Source organism: Sphaeroforma arctica (genome assembly GCF_001186125.1).
Source record: "Sphaeroforma arctica JP610 unplaced genomic scaffold supercont1.340, whole genome shotgun sequence".
NCBI classification, from domain to species: domain Eukaryota; class Ichthyosporea; order Ichthyophonida; genus Sphaeroforma; species Sphaeroforma arctica.
The window spans coordinates 20,926-42,927 of record NW_014040218.1 but is presented as its reverse complement, the minus strand read 5'-3'; the positions used below and the strand labels follow the sequence as shown (position 1 = coordinate 42,927).

Here is a 22,002-nt window from a genome sequence, read left to right as displayed (position 1 = left end):
TATATGTGTGTGTGTATGTGTGTATGTACGTGTATGTGTATGTGTGCGTGTATGTGTGCGTGTATGTGTGTGTATGTACGTGTGTGTGTATGTGTGCGTGTATGTGTATGTGTGCGTGTGTGTTATATTATACTGGTATTCCATAGCTTTATCTATCTCAAATGCAATCGAACGTGAGGCAGCAAAGACACATTCATAAACCCCGATCTAACAACACACATACTCACCTGCAGCAATACTTGCATTCTTCAACAACTCCAACGCCACAAACTTGTCGTTCTGTGATGCCTCATCGTCCTTCAGAATGTTGCTCAACTGCTGTAGATGTGCTGGTCTCAGCAAGTGTGCAATGTGGTTCATAGCCGTCGCAGACAGCAGTTGCAAAGCCTCTGGCTCTACCTTAAGAAACTCTCTGTCCCCAATTTTCTCAGTAGACACATACTTGTCTGTCAGCTTCATCCAGGGTATATCCACTGGATTCTCACTTGTGAACAGTTCCTGGTATTTAAACGAAGGTGATGCGTACGACCGCGCAGCTGTGCATGCAATCACACGCGCTGATTGCGAGACGCGTACCGCCTGTCTGGCTCGGTGAACAGTGAGCATGTTTTATCTACCAGCGTTGTTTACAAAACTTGACCCTGCAAGTGTAATGTGCCGTTACAAAACCTGACCCTGCAAGTGTATTGTAAATAGTAATTGTGGTTCTGAGGATTCTGCTGGCATGCCTATATTATAAATATACCCAAGTATGTGACTTGTAGAGAGTATACATTATTAAATTGCCTTTAGACCACATATCCACACATATATATTTAGTTATTTATATCGTCCACTTCTTGTGTCCGTCCCAATGTGACATCCACTTTTGGTGTCATCTGTTGTTCTCGAGTAGTTCTACTGAAGTTCTACAGCCCCCCCAAAAAAACAGGATGTAGCAATACTGACTAAGACATACATACATAAATATATTATTTTTGTTTCTAAAAAGTAGAGGGGTTCACCGGAGCATCGGTCAAAGTGTCACTCGGGCGTGCCAATGACCCATTGACAGCTGTCCATCTAAAAATAGAAAATCGCCGAAGTCTCCGATTCTCCGGTCACCGTGGTATTTTTTTGTATAAAAGCAAAAAACACTAAAAATATAAAATTTATCCCGCAATTCCCGTTCTGTCCAGCGACTGAGTTTATACATGTACTTCACACCCCATACACCTTGCAGGACGTCCCATCAATTGTACATACATAAACACACGCAGCTAGTAATATAACACTGTAGTAGTATACAGGGTCGAAGTGTATTGTAATAGTCCATGCATCCGCATCTCCACTAGTCACTACCGTTTACCACAAACATCATCAGATCCAACATACACCTTTATCTGGAATCAGTAGCTTTAGACCATCGCATCTGAAGACGTCCTTCGACTCAACACATCAGCAAGCAGTGGTGAGCGCAACAACACGGAATCCGCAAACGACTTGCCACTCAGAACAGCCGCACACTCATCGCACAGCACCACAGGTATTCCCAGCATGTGCATGGTTGTATGCTAGTATGACAGTGGAGTTCAGATTCAGATCGTATTGTTTTGAGGAGGGTGTGTGTGTGCATCCCATTCCGCCTACCACGGGATGAGACATTGCAAATACAAGATGTTAGGTCGCACGAACCCCAAGAAGTCAGATACATACAGTTCAGTCCAAGACAAGGGCATTATACAGCAAAGGCCCTGTACAGAGTCACAATGCTGTGGTACAGAGTGTGCTGAAAGCGATGGACCGCAGGACGAGTTAGTGTACAGCTGCCTGTGTATAGCCCGCCCGTCGACACGCATCACTCGCTACATACGTGTACTTGTAACATCGCTATTGACGCATCCTTATAAGCGTGATATGCTTCTCCATTGAGCTCCAGCACAGCGCTTAATTGTCTGATACCGCGAAGTCTGTGTGACTTTGTTTTCAGCAGCACGTGCGTTGCTGTGCCGGTGGTCTACCCGGCTACCACCCAACAGAATTCACACGAACATCCCAAAACGTACATACGCAATCGGCCCAACGCAATGAGACATCAGTATACATTCCGGTGCACTTTACCGGTTCGGTACAACCCGATCAAGCACATACTCTACCAGCAGCAACCCCGTGATATGTGTCCCACTACTAGATGCACACCCTGCGACTGTACCGAACAGTATCTCCTCCACACTCCGATATAACAATATGTAGTTATAGTCCCCTCACTCTGTACCAACGAGACACGTGCATCGCATTCAGGATCAACAGCACGGAACGGTTTATCATACAGAGTTTCAGCACTTGCAAATCGACGGGATTGGAGCAGATACTTCGTGGTTGTTCTGGCAGCGTTAGTTTAGTTTGCCGGCATCTCACACAACTACCACACTCACCACAGCAGAATCTGTTCGGATTTGATTCGAATCCATCGTAGTATGAGTTCGAGGCTCGCTAGTTTACAAGCACAACGATATTTCCACCCAAACGTTTACGCATCAAGGTGGTATGAGCACCGTAAGGCAAGGCCGGTTTAGAAACGTTTTGATTTTAAAACATCTCACTGCAACTAGACCGCGCATACAGTTATCCCAGTCACTTAACTACGCAGCCAGATATGTGCAAGCTCAACAACACACCAACATTCAACAAATAGCCATCCATTTCGCCCATTCGGTGTTTGTACTAAGGTTCCTGTGTGGGACTGTAGCGGTCCTCCCAGACCAAGACTATTCCTAGCTGAGATAAACTGACTGCGGGGCCACAAGCATTAAGTACCTTTTAAAACCTGGACCTTCAGAATGCCGCACATGGACATTTGTCAAAGTCGAGCATGGAGGTAGCTACAGTCATCAATAGCCTGAGAACTCGTCACCTTCGCATTGCAAACACGTTGCGAAGTCGAGGTGGTGCTTATTCTGGCTTAGAGGGCTGCAGCTGTTTTCACAGCGCCACACACACACGTGCGACTCTGAAGTTAGGACGGGGTGTATGATGGTCATTGGCACCACTTGCACGCACATGCAGACATAGAACACGGCAACAGGCAACAATGTGACATGTGCAAACAATCTCTCCGCATATGTACAACAACTCATTAGCAGCACAACAACCACGCCTCGGTCTATATATATATATATATATATATATATATATATGAAATCCTGTGTGTGTATATGTATATTATTCACATGAATATTCAAACACACATACACCAAATCCGCAACTCAGCATCAGCATCATGGACGAGGACATGGCACAGGAGTCGCACCAAGCCATGGAAAGCCGCACACGCTCGCGTTCACCCATACATGCACACGACTTCCAGAACGATGGTAGACACACAGCCGGGGAGGAACATGGTGGTAGCAACGCTATGTCCAATCAGAATACAGGTCATGGAGGCCCAGACGAATCTGCGCGAGAGGGAGCGGACTTCGATGGAGACTCCCGCGAAGATGACGGTCAGAGGTATGTGTGCACGTGTGGATGGTACTGGTACTAGCAGGTGGAGCCAGATGTGTGTACCTGTGTCTGGTTGTAATCGGTAAGAGTTGGGCGGGAGTCTGGGTGCGGTTGTGGCTCGGATGTGTGGACGGATCAATCATAAACCTACAGTGACATAGCTTAAGCCTGTCTTGGTATCGGTGTTCGCTGCGTTTTTGGTCCCACCGTCGCCTATTCGGAATGGGGTGATTATCCTTTTCTGATACGGCTCGTATGCCACATGCGTCTGTGTTTCCGAATTGGCTCGTACCAAAAATGTATATGTTTGTCCAAATTGCCTCTTATGCCCAATGGGACTATTTTCCGATTTGGCTCGTATGAGAAATGGGTCTGTGTCTCCAAATTGCCTCGTATGCCTAATGGGTCTGTGTTTTCGAATTGGCTCGTGTCAGAAATTGGTCAGTGTTTCCGAATTGCCTCGTATGCCCAATGGGTCTGTGTATCCGATTTGGCTCGTATCATAAATTGGTCTGTGTTTCCGATTTGGCTCGTATCAGAAATTGGTCTGTGTTTCCAACTTGGCTCGCATCAGAAATTGGTCTGTGTTTCCAAATTGCCTCGTACGCCTATTGGGTCTGTGTTTCCGATTTGGCTCGTATCAGAAACGAGTTCGCGTGCACTTTTGTCCTTTGTAGTGTTTGTAAGTTAGGCTTCCCGCGTGTACTTGGTCGCTGTCTGGAGTGTGTACGAAAGAGGTGTCTTATGAATGTGAATGGGTGTACCTGTGTAGGCTTCGCCCTGCGCATTTAGCTCAGCCTGGTCTAGGTGCCAGACGTTTCATACAGTACGCACCTGAACTCCAATTAACTATCCCCGGCGTTGATAATTAGACATGATTCCCCCGTTTGTTGGACTGGTTTCAGATTGTTATCCGTTGCTTCGTGGTACAAATTCAGGCTTTAACATAACACCTACTTGTAGTAGCGGTATTGAAATCCACCATTGAACGTCTCTTGCACTACACCCGCGGTGGCAGGGACAGGCACCGCAGCGGTAGCGGTTGTGATGCGAAGAATCGTATCATTCAGTTATAGCTTATCTGCCAAGCTAGTCTAAACGATGATCACATGTACCCTCAGAATTCTCGCACGCCTCGTAGTCAAGCTGCGACAGGCACAGCTACATGGGTAGTAACTGCGACAGGCACAGCTACATTAGTAGTAGCGGTCGAAGCGCAGGATGTTACTACGTTTAGTCTCGCACATCTTAGTATATGTCTCTTTTGTCGTGACAGACACTATCGATTAATATTTGCTTTAGCGCGTACACAGCGATGATAAGCACAGGTGCAATGGGTTCTAGTTTTACATAGGTCACCGTCTATTATGTAGCACACGTACAACGGCCTGTCCCTTCTGTACTTAATCAGCGGTGATAAGCACAGGTGCAATGGGGTCTAGTTTTACATAGGTCACTGTCTATTATGAACCACACGTTTGACGGCCTGTCCCTTTTGTACTTAATCAGCGGTGAGAGGCAAAGATACAGCAGCGGTAGCGGTCACGGCGCAAGGAATCGTGACCGTGGCAGCCGAGGCGGCGGTGGCGACGGTGACGAAGAGGTGCTGCACGTTACAGCTCTCAACCCAAGCACACGCGATGCCGACCTGCAGGAAGCCTTTGCCGTGTATGGCCGGGTGCGTGTGGACGGAGACATTACGTGTGTGTGGGGGGTGTGAGCTGTGGTGTTTGAGATGACGAGTGTTTGGTGAAAGACTGATGTTTCGTGTGTGGAGTGAGCGATGTGGCTGGGTAACGAACGAGAGATGTGCTAGGGCTGTCGTGTCCAGTAGTTGTAGTTGTAGTAGTTGTAGTAGTTGCAGTTGTAGTAGTATCAGCAGTAGTGGTAGTACTAGGTAGTAGTAGTAATAAGTCCGTTGCGACGTGTGTGCTCTGGAAGCTCTCAGGCGGAGTTGTTGTGGATGGCCTCTGTGTGCGTGGAGTGGTACTTGCTGCTGATTGGTTTGCGCTGCGATAGCCTCGTGCCGCACGTGGCTACGCGTAACCCAAACACTCGTGACGTCGATTGGTTTGACGGTGTGTTTGTAGGTGATGTGTTGGTAGGTAGGTACAGGGGTAGGGTTAGTGGGGGTGTCTGCTAGCTGTTTCGCCCAGATATGCAAAGGCGCCTGGGCCACCCCTGCGTGTATCCCCCACGGGTGTATCCGAGTTTGAGTTGGCTGGGGGAGTTCTGGTGTTGGTGTTGTTCTGTTATTCGTTTCCTTGGCGTCGCCGACTTTACACATAACACACTCACTCACTCTGATACAAACAAGGGGATGCACCGGTGTATCTCTCTGCACTTCCTGTGCGGCTAGCTTGGGGTTCGATGTTACGTTCCCAGACTACTGGTTAAATAAATCATTCGGAAGTATGTAGTCGTACATCCAATCACCTCAGCCACATGTTGTCTCGCATACAGATTTCAAGCTAGGCTGGGTACAGCCTTTCATTTAGTATCACCTCAATACACAGGCGTAAACGTATGTATGTAGGCATCAGCCACATCAGTGCATCAGAGTACTCACGTATGTGCATACCACATACACATACAGGTCAAGTCTGCGCGGGTGATGCGTGACCCTCACACGCAGGAGTCGCGAGGGTTTGGCTTCGTCACCATGTACGGCGCAGAGGCTGCAGCGATGTGTATTGCCAAACTCAACTCATCCACACTCAACGGCAAGCAGATTGTAGTCGCCAAGGTATGTGTGGTGTGTATGTGTACCTGCATTCAACTTCCACCAGTCTCCGTTGTCCTTCCCATAAGGTTTTATGGTGCTTGGTTTGGGTTGATGGTGGTCTGGTCTGGTCCTATCAGGCCCTCTGCGTTTCTCGGTCAACCGTAGTGTGCGCATGAGAACGGACAACTCCTTAACTCTCTCCTGTGCGTCGGTTTGCCATCTGCCGGAGGATTACGTGTACCACCTGCGTTAGTGTGGGGCCACTCCATTTGTGGCTGACGGCAGTTTAGGGTTTTAGGGTTTTTAGTTGGTATTACAATCCAGTGGATCTCACACGTTGACTCGTACTAGCCGAAACAACGAACAACGCCGGAACAGGCTCACTCACAACCAGTGCACATTTGATTACCTCTCATCTGCGCCTTATGACATATCCGGCCATTGCACTCTACAAATCCCTACCTCCACCTGGGATCAACCCAGTCAAGTAGCTTCATCTCCGATTTGTGTCAACTCATTCTCCATTGCTTCTGCTGTCCGAGTCCAAACCACACCCTATCGTCCATGACTCGTTTGAATCATTGTATCTACACATAGAATCATTGTACCTCCACATAGAATCATTTTACCTACACATATAATCATTGTACCTACACATAGAATCTTTTTACCTACACATATAATCTTTTTACCTACACATATATTCATTTTGCCTACACATAGAATCATTTTGCCTACACATAGAATTATTTTACCTACACATAAAAGTCATTGTACCTACACATAGAATCATTGTACCTACACATAGAGTCATTGTACCTACACATAGAGTCATTGTACCTACACATAGAATCATTTCACCTACACATAGAGTCATTGTACCTACAAAGAATCATTTTGCTTACACATGGAATCATTTTCTCTACACACAGGCGAGGCGTAACAGGGCCCACTCGCCCACGCCCGGTCGCTACCGTGGCCATAAGAGCTTCGAGTCCATAGGCGGTGGTGGAGGACCACCCAGAAGGGACTCTCGCGATCTCAGGGATTCACGCAACAGCTTTGCCTCGGGTGGCTATGGCGGGGGGGTGTTTGGGGGAAGGGGTGGGGTAGGGGCGTCTATGCAACCAGCACTGATGCAGGATGTGGCGGATCCACTGTACAGACAGCGCATGATCGACTTTCATACAACGGAGCTTAATAGACTGTACGACTACGAACGCGAACTGGACGGGTATGGTCGGGGTGATGTAGACAGCACTGCTGTGGGTTGAGTGATTATCTGTGTGTATGAATATATATATGTGTGTGTGTGTGTGCGTGTGTGTGTGCATGTTTGAGTTTCTCGCTGTCTTCGATGGCTTGTCCGATGTGTTGCAGTACGGTATGTATGTAATAACACCTGTTTTTGTTTTAAGATTTTTGGTGCTTACGTATCTTCCCATCGTGTCCTGTCTGTCAAGTTGTGACATATTAAGAAGGCATCGATCGCGTGTCCGCATGTTTTGTTTGTCTTATACCTTCCGAAGGTTTGTCAGCTCCCCTCCATTTGTCGTAGCCGGCAAGTCCCAGTCCACCTCACCCCCATACCTTCACCATCCGTTTCTATCACAGGCGCAGAGATCCCTACCGTGACGACGGCGCACGCGACAACAAACGGTACAGTGCACGTGACATGGGCGGGCGTGGTGGCTCCAGCGGCTACTCATCCGGCCGGAACCATGATCCTTTTGACAGACGGTCCGTGGCCGAGCCCCTGATCTCCAACCGAGAGCGTAATTACGGGGGTGGGGGTAGTGTAGGTGGCCCGGGGGGGAGAGAGTCGAGTAGGTATACAGCCGGCTCTGGGGGCTCGCGGGGTGGTCCCGAGGGTGGGTATAGCGGCGGTAGTAATAGAGGTGAGGTGAGGGTGGAAGGGGACAGAGACTATCGTATGGGCGGTGGTGGGTCTGGCCGGGGTGAACGGAGAGAGAGATCACGATCACCGTACCGGATGTAAACTCGGATAAAAATAAACTTGGTTATACAAATAAATGAACTTGGTTATACAATAGCAGGGAACGAAGCCTTTATGAACGGTGCGATGTACGAGTTGTTTACTACCTGGATACCGCTAGACATATGTCGGATAGCCATACTGAAGTACAGCATGTGCGTTGTGTGAGCTCAGAAGCCGAGACACCTCATACCTCCTCCGCTCAGCTGAGCAGACGTAACCTGCATACAATCCCTGACGCACACACACATGATTCGTATAACCCACACGTGAGTGAGTGAGTGAGTGAGTACCTACGTGTGTGGAGATATGGCGTGCTGGTGGCTCAACCCGTCGAAGTGCAATTCAGGCCTTCTTGTTGTATGTACATGTGTCCCATTCGACAGACGCCACCACTCCCTATCTCCAGGAACAACTACAGTGCTTGGTGCTACTGTCTTCTCTTCTCACACGCTTATAATTGTATGGTCGCACTGTATGTTGTTTTAGGTGTTCTTTTGTAGACCTTTCCCTCGAGAGTGTGACCTACGTTGAATGGCTAAATATCCTGAGCATGCGCTTGAGATGTGCGTGTGATAAATCCCTTGCACACTTTCGTGTGGCCGTTATGTACCGAACTACACTGTCCATCTGCACATAGTCCTCGACTGAGTCTCCTGGGTGGGCCCAGCCATACCGTCTATTGTATTGTATTGTATGACTGTGTCAATCGGAATGCAATGGTGTACACTACCTCGGTACAGCAACCCCTCAACGCTGAGAAGTGAAAGACGTCAACCTGTGGTGTATGGAGCAGTGACCACTCTGCAGTGTTGTACAGTCCACGTGGACCCACTCTATCACATGATCAGGCTACAGCCCGATTGTGTGTGTGCTTATAGTTTAAATGGGGTATGTGCTTGATTGTGTGCGTGCGAGTATGTTTTTTTTTGCTTGTATGTGTATTGCTTTTATGAACAAGAGAATGCTGAGTGCTTATATGAACACGAGTTTTTTTTTTCTTTTTCTTATTTGAACGAGTGTATGTGTATTGTTTATATGAACAAGTGTTTGTGTATTGTTTATATGAACTAGTGTATGTGTATTGTTCATCTGAACAAGAGAATGTTTATTGCTTTTTTGAACAAGTGTATGTGTATTGTTTATATGAACTAGTGTATGTGTATTGCTTATCTGAACAAGAGAATGTTTTTTGCTTATCTGAACAAGTGTATGTGTATTGCTTATCTGAACAAGAGAATGTTTATTGCTTATAGCCGCTGCTGTACAACATACGGCGGCCAGTGAAGTGAAATCGTAACATCGATTCTTCTCGATCAGGTGGTGTCGTATTCGACACCCCAGGAATGCATCTCATCAACCGTCCGACTACGTGAGTAAACTCTAGTAATCTCATCTATAAACTCTAGTAATCTCATCTTTAAACTATAGTATTCTATCTCATCTACCAAGCTATAGTAATTGATCTGATCTACTGAGGATTATACGCGGGATTGAAGTTCGTCTCCGTAGGGTTGTCAAACATCGGGTTTGTGTTGTTGTTCACATCGTTGAACATCCCATTCGCTGTAGCGGCTGCCTCAGTGGCCTGTTGTCCCTGTCTGAAGTAGTACGCTGCCCCCACCGCTGCCAGGAGCATAGCCGACCCAGCCACAACTCCTCCGGCAATGACGGCTGTGTTGTTACTGTCGTCTCCTGGCACGCACGCACAGATGCACATCTGCTCCAGGACGTCACATCCAGCGACCGGCGCAGCACCTGAACGCGTTAGAATGAGTGTGTATTTGCATATTAGTCATGGATGGTGTGAACGTGAATTGTGAGTGCAGATTCGCGTAATGATTAGGGATTTGTGAGATCTCTACGGGGCTCGTAGTCTCGTACTGTGGAGTTCAGTACTTGCCTTTTGTGAAGCGTGTGTCGTTCAGGTGTGAGACAGCACCAACCGAAAGGCGAAGTAACAACTGTCTCGTCTACCACGCACGCCATAAAACTACACATTGAGAGCGTACATGATAAACTCTACACAGTGTCATATACCTCAGCACTGCAACGAAGTCTATGTCTAACTACGAATGGCTTGAGCCCCACAGCAAAATCTGTAAAAATCTATATCTACCTACGAATTGTTTGAGATCTATATCTACCTACGAATGTTTTGAGCAATGTGTACTAGGGAGCCACATACCGCTTGTCAAGTTGCCGGTGGTGCGCCCAAAGTTAGTTGTAGACAGTCCAACCTCCTTGCAGACGTCATCTGCGGCGGCCACGCACATCTCCTGACATGCCTCAGAGGTCACGCTGGTGATCGCTACCTGTGTACTACGATCTGTGGCATAAACCTCCGAAGCGTTGGGCTCGTAGTCAGCCAGCAGTGTTGTGCTCAACACGACGGTAGCATTAGTGTAGGTGCACACCAGGCTGGTGTTAGGGCTACCCGCTACGGGGAACAGCGAACAGTCCGAGAAGGTGCTCCACTCACTCCACTGAGTTGGATTGCACTCGCACACGCTGCTATCGCTCGAGGGAGATCGTCCCGCAGGGCACTTAGCACAGGTGCCATCAGCATACACCTCATCTACATGACAGGCACAGTCGTCTGCTATGTCCAGTCCATTGTTGCATACGCATACGTCGTCATCATCTGCTGGTCTTTGTCCGGTGGGGCAAGCGTTGCATGTACCATTTACGTATATTTCGTTGTCATAGCAATTGCAGTCCGTGTATTTGTTGATATCCAATCTGTTTGCACAAGCACATACAAGGTTATCGTGGTCTGGCACCTCGATGTTAATATCGCACGCGTAGCAGACTCCTTCCTTAAAATACTCGTTGGATCCACATTCGCAGTCATCTGCTGTGTCAAGTCCATTGTCGCATACGCATACTTCGTCATCATCTGCTGGGCTTTGTCCGACGGGGCAAGCATTGCATGTACCATTTACGTTAACTTCGTTGTCATGGCAATTGCAGTCTGTGTATTTGTTGATATCCAATCCGTTTGCACAAGAATTACATGCGAGATTGTCATGGTCTGGTTTTTGACCTTCTTTGCAAGTGTTGCAGTTGCCCTCCTTATCGAGATATTCATTTTGCTTGTCACATTCAGGAGGTGGTAAACAACAAGTTTTATCGTCACAGACTCCATCGGCGCATACTGTATCGTTAAAGTTGGTCGTCTTGAACCATCGTGGATAGTTGCATATATCAGGAACTGACTCGCACGTAGTCATTCGACAGTTTGACTTCAAGGTCACCACGGCTTTTTCTAAGTTGTTATGCGCGCAACAATCATCTACCTGGGTTATCACGATTCGGTTCACTTTTCCAATCTTCACTAGATCCTTCAAATCTGATGTACCGGTTTCCCGGAGGTACACATAGCTATCTTCAACTTCAACCCCATTGACCTTAACTTGTGAACCATCGTCCATTCCATCAAAGTCTATCGTGAATTTGGACACTGTACAGTGCTCTGGGATAGTCAAAAACGCCTGAAAGTAAGTGAAATCAAGGTATTTCCAGCACGTAGGTTCTTTTTCTTCTTCTAATTTACATAACATTGAATCACGCTTCATTCCAATTATTTTTGTATCTGGCGGGTATAGCCACTCTGAGTCCTCCGGTGGTATCACAGCCTTGCTGTAAGAGCATTTATGTCCATGTATCGTTCTATTTGCGCATTTTTTATCGCTTTCTGCATCAAACGCATTAGTCTGCCAGCCGCTGTCATCGACGTTTGCGTTGATACCATGGTGCATCTGCCATGGCGAGAGAAGCACATCACCGCCCGCTCCAGACCATTTAGCCTCTATACCTTTGGCGTATACATTAGATAAGCTAAGTGCGGCCACAGCAAATATGGGGAAGACTTGCATGCTTTCAAGGTTTATCGGGCATAGAGGTGATGTACCAGTGATCTGTACGTTTTCGAAAGAAGCAATTTGCTTTAGTACATGGCTGCTGTTATAACTTTAGTACTGCAATCAGCCTTAATAGTTGGCAGCTGATATTAAATTGAATATGTCAATCAACCACGTTCTCATACTGAGTCGAGCATATCTTTGTCGACAGTAACAAGTGCCAGTAGGTGCCTGTGTAAATAGTGTGAAGTATCCTACACTCGATTCAGTTTGTGTTTGGCGCCTGTTTGCTGCGTTTCAGTTTTGGAGCGACATGCCATTCATCACCAGCAACTGAAAAAGAAAGTGGTCTCTGACTCCTCGATTCCCAAACTCCAGAGTAAACTTTACCTTTTTGTGTAGAAAACAGTTCATGTAGTTGTTTTTTTTAAAAACAATAGGAAAACAAACACAGGTACATACTAAATAAAAAAATATTTTAAACGAAAACACAATATTTCGAGAAATATATCACGAACGCCCATGCCCCAATGCCCCTTGGCCCAAAGCCAATTGGCCATAGGCCATATGGAGTGTAGTCTTCTAAAAAAACTAAAACAAAGATCAAACCATGTTTTTTAGTATGTATTGTTGTTTTTTTTGAAATTCAAAAACAATAACCACAGATTCACTGATTCAGATTGAGAATGTCGAGTTGTCGACTGTCAGTTGTCACTTGTCTGAGACTCTGACTCAGAGTGTGAGACTGTGTGAGTGTGAGATTGAGATTCGGATTTCTTTACTCTTTTATAATTATGTGAGATGTGACGTTATGGGGTTATGGGGGTACGGGATAGAAGTTGAGCGTAAACGTATATATATTCAAGTTTTAAACGTATCAACGGTTATAATGCGTTCAGAAGGGCCTACCTAAGTTCTTTTATAGGACTGGTGCGTATTGTGGACATTATATACATCTAAATGTTTAGACCCGAAAGCTGCACCTATGAGCAAACAAAGGGCCGCATAGGAAATAAAAGTTGAACGTAAACGTATATTTATTAGGAAAGCGGTTTGAGGTACTGTAAAGGCTATGGCTATGGTCCTGCCTTTTTTTTTGATCGCTGGGAGGAGGAGGCTTCCGCTGGAGGCTGGACATTTATTATCTAGGACACTATAAAGCCTTATGGTAATTTTTTTTTAAATATGAACGCTGGATCACGGACCCTGTTGACGTGATCTTCTGGTCTGGAAGCTGAAGTTTAGACTCTGGAGTCTTGAGACTGGAGTCTTGAGACTGGAGTCTTGAGACTGGAGTCTTGAGACTGGAGTCTTGAGACTGGAGAGTGGAGACTGAGAGTGGAGACTGGAGCCCTGGCCTGAAGGCTGGAGCCTGGACTCCCTGGAGGCTGGAGCCTTGAAGCAATTGAGAGTGGAGAGTCTGGACTCTGGAGACTTACCTATTTATCATATACTGGTTTTTTTTTAAACAAAATCTCTAGAGCGAGGAGATGACTCAGATGAGTCTGATCATCTGATGACTGGTGAGTGGCGACTGGTGAGAGGCCGTGGCTCGAAGAAAAAAGGCTGGACTGGGAGTGAGAGATTGCCACTCTGCCAGACCGGCAAGACTGCAAGAGAGACCAGTCATCAGAGAGTGGTCACTGACTTATTGGTCAGAGTCGAGACTCAGAGAGTCAGAGGTGAGAGGAGACCAGCAGGAGACAGTGGAGACTGGAAAGCTAACTTCATACCGTTTTCCATTAAAACTTTTATATATCGAATAAATATACGTTTACGTTCAACTTCTATTCCATATGCGGTCCTTTGTGTGCTCATAGATGCATCTTGTGGGTCTAAACATTATGTTCACGATACGAACCAGTCCTACAAAAGAACTTAGGTAGGCCCTTCTGAACGCATTATAACCGTTATATCGTTTCAAAATTGAATAAACACGTGTTTACGTTCAACTTCTATCCCGTACCCCCAGCATAGTTAAGCTGGAGAGGGGAGACTGGAGACTGGAGACTGGAGAGTCAAGCAAAAATATTTCAAGTATGCATTTTTTATTTAATAAAAATATGAATAAAATAAAAAAATCAATGTAAATACATACAATACATATTATAGTTTTTGGTTTTTGTAAAAAAAAACAAAAATAAAACACGTCCATAGATCTGTTATATTTTAGTAGGCTATGAATTTACGATGATGATTGATTCTTTGTATTTAAAAACCCCCCCCCCCCACATTTGATTTTTTTATTATATTTTAAAAAACACAAAAATAAAAGAAACAATAGACATACGCATGTGATACTTTTAAAAAATAAATACTACAATAAAAAAATTAAATTATTTAGGTGTTCAAACTACTATTTAATATATTCTTTGTTGTTAATAAAAAACAAAACAAAGTGTATTTACAAAAGAACCCTATTTTTTTTAAATATATTTACTTACATATTGTAGTTCCTAGCTATTTTGACAAGCACACACCGGTTATTATAGCGGGGGTTTCCAGAATCGGAAACCTGGCAGCAAGGACTGAAAAGTTCGTGGAAATCAACCTGGCTAATGGCCAAAACTTAAAAGAGTTAAAATTATTAACCAATGATCGCTTGTATATATATATATTTTCTTTTTGAAATAGTAGAATATTTCCTGAAGGATATTTACATTTAGATGGAAATGTTCTATAGAAAAATTATAAAACGACGTTTTCATTGGCTCTCACAGCTTGGAAATCGAGGAAGAAAAGGTGCAGGATTTGAACAAAACGCACCCCGATTTCACACTTGTGAGTGAACCTGGAAAATCTTTCTTTGATTCTTCCAACTACATTTTTATTTATTTATTGTAAAAATAAAATAAACTTGAATATGAACACAAACATATGAACACAAATAAAATATATTTATTCACACACACAATACACACAAACAAATAAATAGAAAAAATGGCAGTATTCGAGAATATAGCCTGGTTAGCTATCTCTGCTTGGTATTATTATAATCTTACATATGATGATATCAAATTATTATTTAGAGTTTCGGATAGCACAACTCGGAGAATAGTTAAGCAATGGTTGAGCATAGGTAGTCTTGTGAAGGTCACTAAGCAACGCAAGAGACGAGATGATTTATTGCGAACTAAAGAACTAATCAGTCAAGTAGAAACAATGTATAATGAAAAACCTGCTATTTACCTTGACGAACTGCAGAGACAAGTGCAACGGGCTAATGGCGGTAAGACAATATCGTACGCCACTATATTGAGGATAATACAGTTTGATCTTAAGTATACACGTCAGATAAAGGAGAAGGCGGCCAGATATGCCTCGTTCGGAGCTCAAACGGACTTCTTTACTTGTCTATCATGGGTACGTTTATGCTCCCCAATCTGTCATATTCAATATGTGTGTTTTATTTGTAATAACTACAGCTAATATAGTACATTTATACATGCACTCCGCACATATACGCATACATACATGCACATAGTACATATATACATGCACATAGCACATATTTGCATGAATACATGCACAGCACATATATAAATATATGTACACAGCACATAAATACATGCATCCGCACATATATTCATACATACATGCCCACAGCATATATATATATATATATGTACACCGCACATATACGCATGCATACATGCACATAGCACATTTATATATGTACACAGTATAAATTTACATGCACTCCGCACATATATTCAAACATACATGCCCACAGCACATATATATATGTTCATAGCACATATATACATGCACTCCGCACATATACGCATGTATACATGCACATAGCACATATATACATACACATAGCACATATTTGCATGCATATATGCACATAGCACATATATACCTGCACTCCGCACAGCACATATACGCACGCATACATGCACATAGCACACACACACACACATATATATATATATATATATATATATGTACACAGCACATATATACATGCAATCCGCACAGATTTTCATGCATACATGCCCACAGCACATATATATATGTACACAGTACATATATACATGCACTCCGCACATATACGCACGCATACATGCACATAGCACATATAAGAACATTTGGCGATCGAGGCTCTAGCAGGGGCTGTAGGTTTTTCAAAATAGCTGGATATGAAAATATTTATTAAAAAAAGGTAAATATGTACCTGGTCACTCGTGGTGGCCTGGAGTCGTGGGGACCTGGACGCCTGATCATGACTCATCAGATCGTATTCAGTGGAAACTGGAAACAGGATCACTCGAGAGTCGAGGGCAGCCAGGTGAGCCCAATTATTTTTTCTTCACGCGCGGCATGTCTAATTTTAGAAGGCTAGGAGCGGCAGTTCGGCACAGATGAATTGTTGGGAATTTAAAATGTCCCAAATGTTTCAATTTAGAAGGCTATGCCCGTTGGCCCTATAAATTATTCTTCAGCGTGGTCCTATATTGGTGACTTGCTACTTGTGACTTGGACCAAGAAGTTGGAGATGTCTCATATGTATTTTTATATAAAATTGCATCGACTTTTTTTCTCGATTATTTATGTTTTTTTTAAACAAAATAATAAGTTTTTTTTCTCCATAGGTAGCCATTAGCCGCCTTATTGAAATGTACTATTTTCCTCTATAAAACATAGCCTTCTAAATGAAGCATGTACATAGAAGGCTAGGTATAAAACGCGTCAATTTTAAACCCTCGCCTTTAAGTGTGTTGATTTCAGGTTTGTCTATTGGTTGATATCTTCCGCTTTATACCATCAGTATGCTTGTCCATTTTCAGGTATGCGTCAAGTACCTGATCTTATCCGTGCTCCTCTTAGAATATACATGCACTGGTAATAAATTAATTCTCGAAGCCCAGAAACCAACCTCTGGATCGGAAGGGGAGCTTATACGTGGAGACGATAGTGGTATTAATACATATTTGGAACAAGATGTTATTACAATGGAACCTCGTCCTGTTTTTGTGTTGATCGGTGACTCGATCACGCAATACTCGGCGAATCCCTACATCCTCGGATTTGGAGACCTTTTGGGGTTCGAATATACACGTCGGGTCGATGTGATCAACCGAGGTCTGTCCGGTTACACAACGGAGAAGATGCTTCGCACAAACGCCTTTGACCACATCATGAATGAGGTTTCGTATTTCGAAAGCCCAGCACTCATTACACTTTTCCTGGGCACTAACGATGCGATTGTCCCACCCGACCCAGTAAGCGTCCCTCTCAAAAAATACGTTCGCAATATGAAGACGATGGTAAAAACAATCAAAAATATATACAAGGACACAAGTATACTGCTGATTTGCCCGCCCCCAGTGGACGATAGCAAATTTCCCAATCGGAACAACCATGTGACAGGTTTGTACGCCGATGCGTGTATGACCTTAGCAGCTATGTTGAAGGTTCCGTCGGTAGAACTGTATACACACATGCAAGCACTACCTGATTGGAAATCGTGCTTTGTTGACGGTCTACACTTCAGCAAGCGGGGTCACCAGGAAGTGTTTAAAGTCATCAAACAGAAAATAGACACCGCGTTTCCTATGTTACAGGTGGCAAATATTCCTATGCAGTACCCGCAATAATGCTCTCCGGTGGTGATAACAACACTACATAGAAGCGGATATACACACACATATATATATATATATATATATACAAAGACACACACAAAGACACACACAAAGACAAACACACACACACATATATATATATATTAATATATATATATATATATATATATACATATATATATATATATTATGTATATATATTTATATATATATATATATATATATATATGCAATATATTGAGATGAGTTGGCATGGGAGAACCAATCTCGTCTAATTGTTAAACGAATAATGCCAGGACAAATATCAAGGGAAACGAGGTCCCATTGAGCCTCAGACGAAGATTTTAATATATTGTGGAGACGCAGATTTGATTTAAAAAACAAGCTGTGACACTCAGCGCTTCGTATTATTATTTTTTATGTGCAAAACGCTCGCGAATGAGATTCTTGCATTTGCTACTTTAGGGAGCCCTAAAGTCAGGCAATAAGCGGTTCGTTTGCTGGATACACAGAATTCCCAGAATTGGCAGTACGTACAGACTGGCCACATTCACAAATTTACATCTAGTCCTGTGATATCCCTGTCTGCTGCCAGGGGCGTGCGTGGGTCTGTTAACTAGAATACACACCTCTACACATTTAAAGCAGATTCTACAGCAACACGTGCATTCTTCGCTCATCCTATGGTATTTGGCATACGGGGTTGCCACAACCACGTGGCGCTCTGCAACTGCAGCGGTGTCACTCGACACGGCCAGATAAAGCGCCGCAGCACAAAAAACGCTGTGACTACAACCCACCCCACACATCGGGAGGCACTCCTTTGATTTCGTATGTGTGCTCCAATATCCATACTGATATAGTTTACACTACGTAGATGTATGCAGCATGTGCATTCATCACAGGACTATTACCACTGCACACGCCCCGTGCATTAGGTGATGGAGGTAGACCCCGCACCCTACTGGTTTTCTACTCTGATGGACAGGTCAGCGTGCGGCTATCTGTCTTAACCGATCGCAATGTGAGTGAGATTCGGTGGCCTTCAGTGACCCTGTCGATTCCGTGCGCCCACGTATATCGCGCATCCTCCGACAAGATCAGCAAGTCACCTGCGGTAGGTAGGCACAGGCCGTGTGTAGTGTTCGTGACAGAGCGGTGAGATGGGTAGCAGTGAGTTATAAGGTCTACCGTATACTAAAACAGATCATAGACCACTGACTCACTCACAGTACACGTTTAACCTAGCACACACCTGCAGCTGTGCGCAACGGCACTGTGGGAGACCAGCCACACAGAGAGATAGACGGAGAAAGGGTTTAATACAAGAGCTGGTACAAGTCACTGCGTTCGATAGTCAAACTGTAAAAGAAGACTAATGTTGGGAGATAAGACTAACTTGGTATCGACAGACTAATATGCACATCTTGATTCGGTATTGATCTGGCTGGCAGTGGTGAATGGCACTGATCACACGCACTAAACATGTCCACAGTCGATACCCAGTGCACACAGACTCACACAGCGACATACGTAGCTCAGAATACACAAGAGAGTGAGGGGTGATGCGCATGTAGCGTGACACCTACAATGCATGATCGTTCATATCTCGTCCGTGTTCACATATATTTCACCCCAATAATACTGTTTCATACACCTGTTGCGTGGCTCATCGCACATGAATCATCGCACATGAATACATACTAATTAGCCACACGCACTACATCCCTATTATAGGTGATATAACAGTATATAACAGTATGACTCACGCAACACACGTACCAACAACCACCGACGTCTCCTCACCTGGACAAAGACGCATAACAACAGATTCGGTTCCGCTACTCGTGCATGCGCCAGTGCTATCGTCTATACTGGCAGTTGTATCTGTGCTCATTTGCTTGTCAGAAAGACTCTGCCGTACACTACCAAGTGGCACCCCATTAACGCGATGGGAGTGTAGGCGTGGGGGATCGCTGGGTTGGCCCTCCGCTCTTCCCGTGTGAGTGTGAGGTCCGTCGCTCTCTGTGGCCGGGAGAGTTCTGGTGAACTGCATATCACACGGACAGCCTAGAGATACTACAGCGATGCCGTCGGCAAATCTAGCAAGATCCACGTGTGCCTGGTGGTTAAGAATAACACGATTTACTTTGCATTTTTGTTTTTGTTTTTGTTTTTGGCATATTTGTACAGTGGAACATTTGCCCGGCCATAGATGGTAGTATCGTCCGAATGTACTGTACTGGCCGTGTGTCAACATATCATAGAAACACAAGGTGGTCCCGTTGTCATGAAATGCCTACCTTTGTATCTAGCACGCAGATAATGCGCGGCCGAACTACTGGCATATAAGGCGTGGTGGTACGAAGCAAAGGTGTACGTCTATGCACTGCTTGTGTACAATACTCGCAAGGACATTCACAACGTAAGCCGACGTTGCACCTGAGCTCATACCCTAAACATCCCCCCCCCTCTTACGTTGGATGTACATCTTTGGGTAAACGTCGTTATACACGCACAGACACGCACACCAGACGTAATGTTTGCTATGTATGTGTATAAGTACAGATATTTGATATATATGTACAGATAGTATGTTACAATACAGATAGTAATGTTTGGTATATATGTATATATGTACAGATAGTATGTTACAATACAGATAGTAATGTTTAGTATATATATATATGTACTGATGTTTGGTATATGATAGTATGTTACAATACGGATAGTAATGTCTGGCATATATGTTTATATGTGCCGATGTTTGATATATATGTGCAGATAGTGTGTTACAATACAGATAGTAATGTTTGGTATATATGCTACCTTAATGCCATCGCCTATCTGGTAGCTGTTGACAATCATCTGGTCGAAGAGCGGAATACGTTCAAGCACCACATCTGGCAATAAGTTGTGGCGAAGAGACCTATTTCGGGAACACAAGGTGACTACTTAGTCAGAATTGGAAACTCAGTCCTAGACATCTCTTCGCATACCCAACAACTGCATACATACTCGGACATACAAAACCACATCTCGATTATATCTTGGACCAAAGATTGGGTTTGTACCATAAAAGGTGCATCGAAACGACTAGATCCCTACTCAATGTTTTCATTTAAAAGGGGTTTCCGAGCCAGACGCCCCTTATCGCCACCACAACCTAGCTAGCCAATCAACACTTGTGCTGAACACATTTGAGAAGCCCAGGTATAAACTCGTGTGATCCTCGGGTGCTCGTGCTTGCCCCACCAGGCGAGATCTGTTGTTTATGAACGTTTGCGCGTGCATATACCAATCACAGACAGACAGACAGACAGCCAGAGAGCCGCAGATCTGGACACACACACCGTGAACGTAGACGTACAGATTGCGGATGTTGGTGCCTAGTTCTGATGCCCAGCTTTGCAAATTACCGAAGCGCATGGCCTGATTGTTGACGGGATTATCAAACCAGCCTATACATGGAACGTGTGTGACATTACAGAGTGTGCTCAGGAAGTAACAGTACCGTGTACGGTTACCGAGTGTTTGGTACATCGATGTGGTTATTTGCACGCCGCTACCGGGCTTTGAACACTACAGGTCAGACATGGTTTTTTAAATATCATTATGTAGGTCGTAAGACTATGCGACTAGTCAACGAAGTAACATGCAACAAGCGGATGTCAGAAGCGGTGATAGGCCTAGTCACTAGATTGCACAGGAATCTTTCTATTCAAGACATCATATACGCTGAATAATTATTGTGTACATCTTCACACATTTTTTGTTAGACAAGCGTCTGGTAGACAAGCTTCCAAAATGTGATCAGAAATTCAGGTACGTGTTTAGGTATGAGATCACATATACATACCCCTCCATGCAGAACGCTGATTTGTTTCAACCATAGAACTCCAAAGGTCAAATTTGGAGGACTCAAACTGCACATGTTCACAGCACTTACGTACATTACGCAGAAAAGTACACATTAGACACAGCAGATGTCTGCCTATACATGCCAAATATACGTAAACTATAAAATCTACTACATGTGTAGTTCCAATTGATGTGTTTTTCGTCAACATTTTCGCTGCAACATACCCTGTTCCGATATACAGTCCCACAGGTAGACTTGCTCATCTTGGTCAAGGAAGCCAGATACATGTACAAGGCCGCTAACTAGGGCGTAACGCACGATTTTCACTGTACATATAGAAGGAAAAGGCTATATTTGTGAATTTGCAAACCAAAAGGTGGGAATAAAGTGGTTCAAAGCACTATATATTATATTTTATACTATATATATATATATAAGTATATATATATATATGTGTGTGTGATATATGTATATATATATAT

At 44.3% G+C, this 22,002-nt stretch overlaps 6 protein-coding genes across 6 annotated transcripts; 3 read left to right on the top strand and 3 right to left on the bottom strand.

The window, feature by feature from the left end:
* Positions 1-207: 207 nt before the first annotated feature.
* On the bottom strand, positions 208-606 carry SARC_05378 (hypothetical protein; the record flags this gene model as incomplete). The annotated part of the gene is made up of 1 exon (XM_014300766.1): positions 208-606. The coding sequence occupies one exon, from the start codon at positions 604-606 to the stop codon at positions 208-210; it is 399 nt and encodes a 132-aa protein (XP_014156241.1).
* A 585-nt stretch (positions 607-1,191) lies between these two features.
* SARC_05377 (hypothetical protein) lies at positions 1,192-8,236 on the top strand. Its single transcript, XM_014300765.1, has 6 exons — positions 1,192-1,525; positions 3,250-3,489; positions 4,993-5,161; positions 6,080-6,229; positions 7,141-7,442; positions 7,823-8,236. The coding sequence occupies exons 2-6, from the start codon at positions 3,260-3,262 to the stop codon at positions 8,205-8,207; spliced, it is 1,236 nt and encodes a 411-aa protein (XP_014156240.1). The 5' UTR covers positions 1,192-1,525; positions 3,250-3,259; the 3' UTR covers positions 8,208-8,236.
* A 1,382-nt stretch (positions 8,237-9,618) lies between these two features.
* On the bottom strand, positions 9,619-12,137 carry SARC_05376 (hypothetical protein). Its single transcript, XM_014300764.1, has 2 exons — positions 10,393-12,137; positions 9,619-9,962 (listed from the first exon to the last, which is right to left on the bottom strand). The coding sequence occupies exons 1-2, from the start codon at positions 12,080-12,082 to the stop codon at positions 9,676-9,678; spliced, it is 1,977 nt and encodes a 658-aa protein (XP_014156239.1). The 5' UTR covers positions 12,083-12,137; the 3' UTR covers positions 9,619-9,675.
* A 2,881-nt stretch (positions 12,138-15,018) lies between these two features.
* Positions 15,019-15,841, top strand: SARC_05375 (hypothetical protein; the record flags this gene model as incomplete). Its single annotated transcript, XM_014300763.1, has 1 exon — positions 15,019-15,841. A coding segment is annotated over one exon (478 nt), but the record flags the coding sequence as incomplete, so codon positions are not given.
* Positions 15,842-16,755: 914 nt separating this feature from the next.
* On the top strand, positions 16,756-17,715 carry SARC_05374 (hypothetical protein). Its single transcript, XM_014300762.1, has one exon. The coding sequence runs from the start codon at positions 16,843-16,845 to the stop codon at positions 17,668-17,670; it is 828 nt and encodes a 275-aa protein (XP_014156237.1). The 5' UTR covers positions 16,756-16,842; the 3' UTR covers positions 17,671-17,715.
* A 915-nt stretch (positions 17,716-18,630) lies between these two features.
* Positions 18,631-21,551, bottom strand: SARC_05373 (hypothetical protein; the record flags this gene model as incomplete). Its single annotated transcript, XM_014300761.1, has 5 exons — positions 18,631-18,770; positions 19,465-19,780; positions 20,488-20,587; positions 20,957-21,119; positions 21,518-21,551. 5 exons carry the CDS (start codon positions 21,549-21,551, stop codon positions 18,631-18,633), a joined length of 753 nt encoding a protein of 250 aa, XP_014156236.1.
* Between the last annotated feature and the right edge of the window lie 451 nt (positions 21,552-22,002).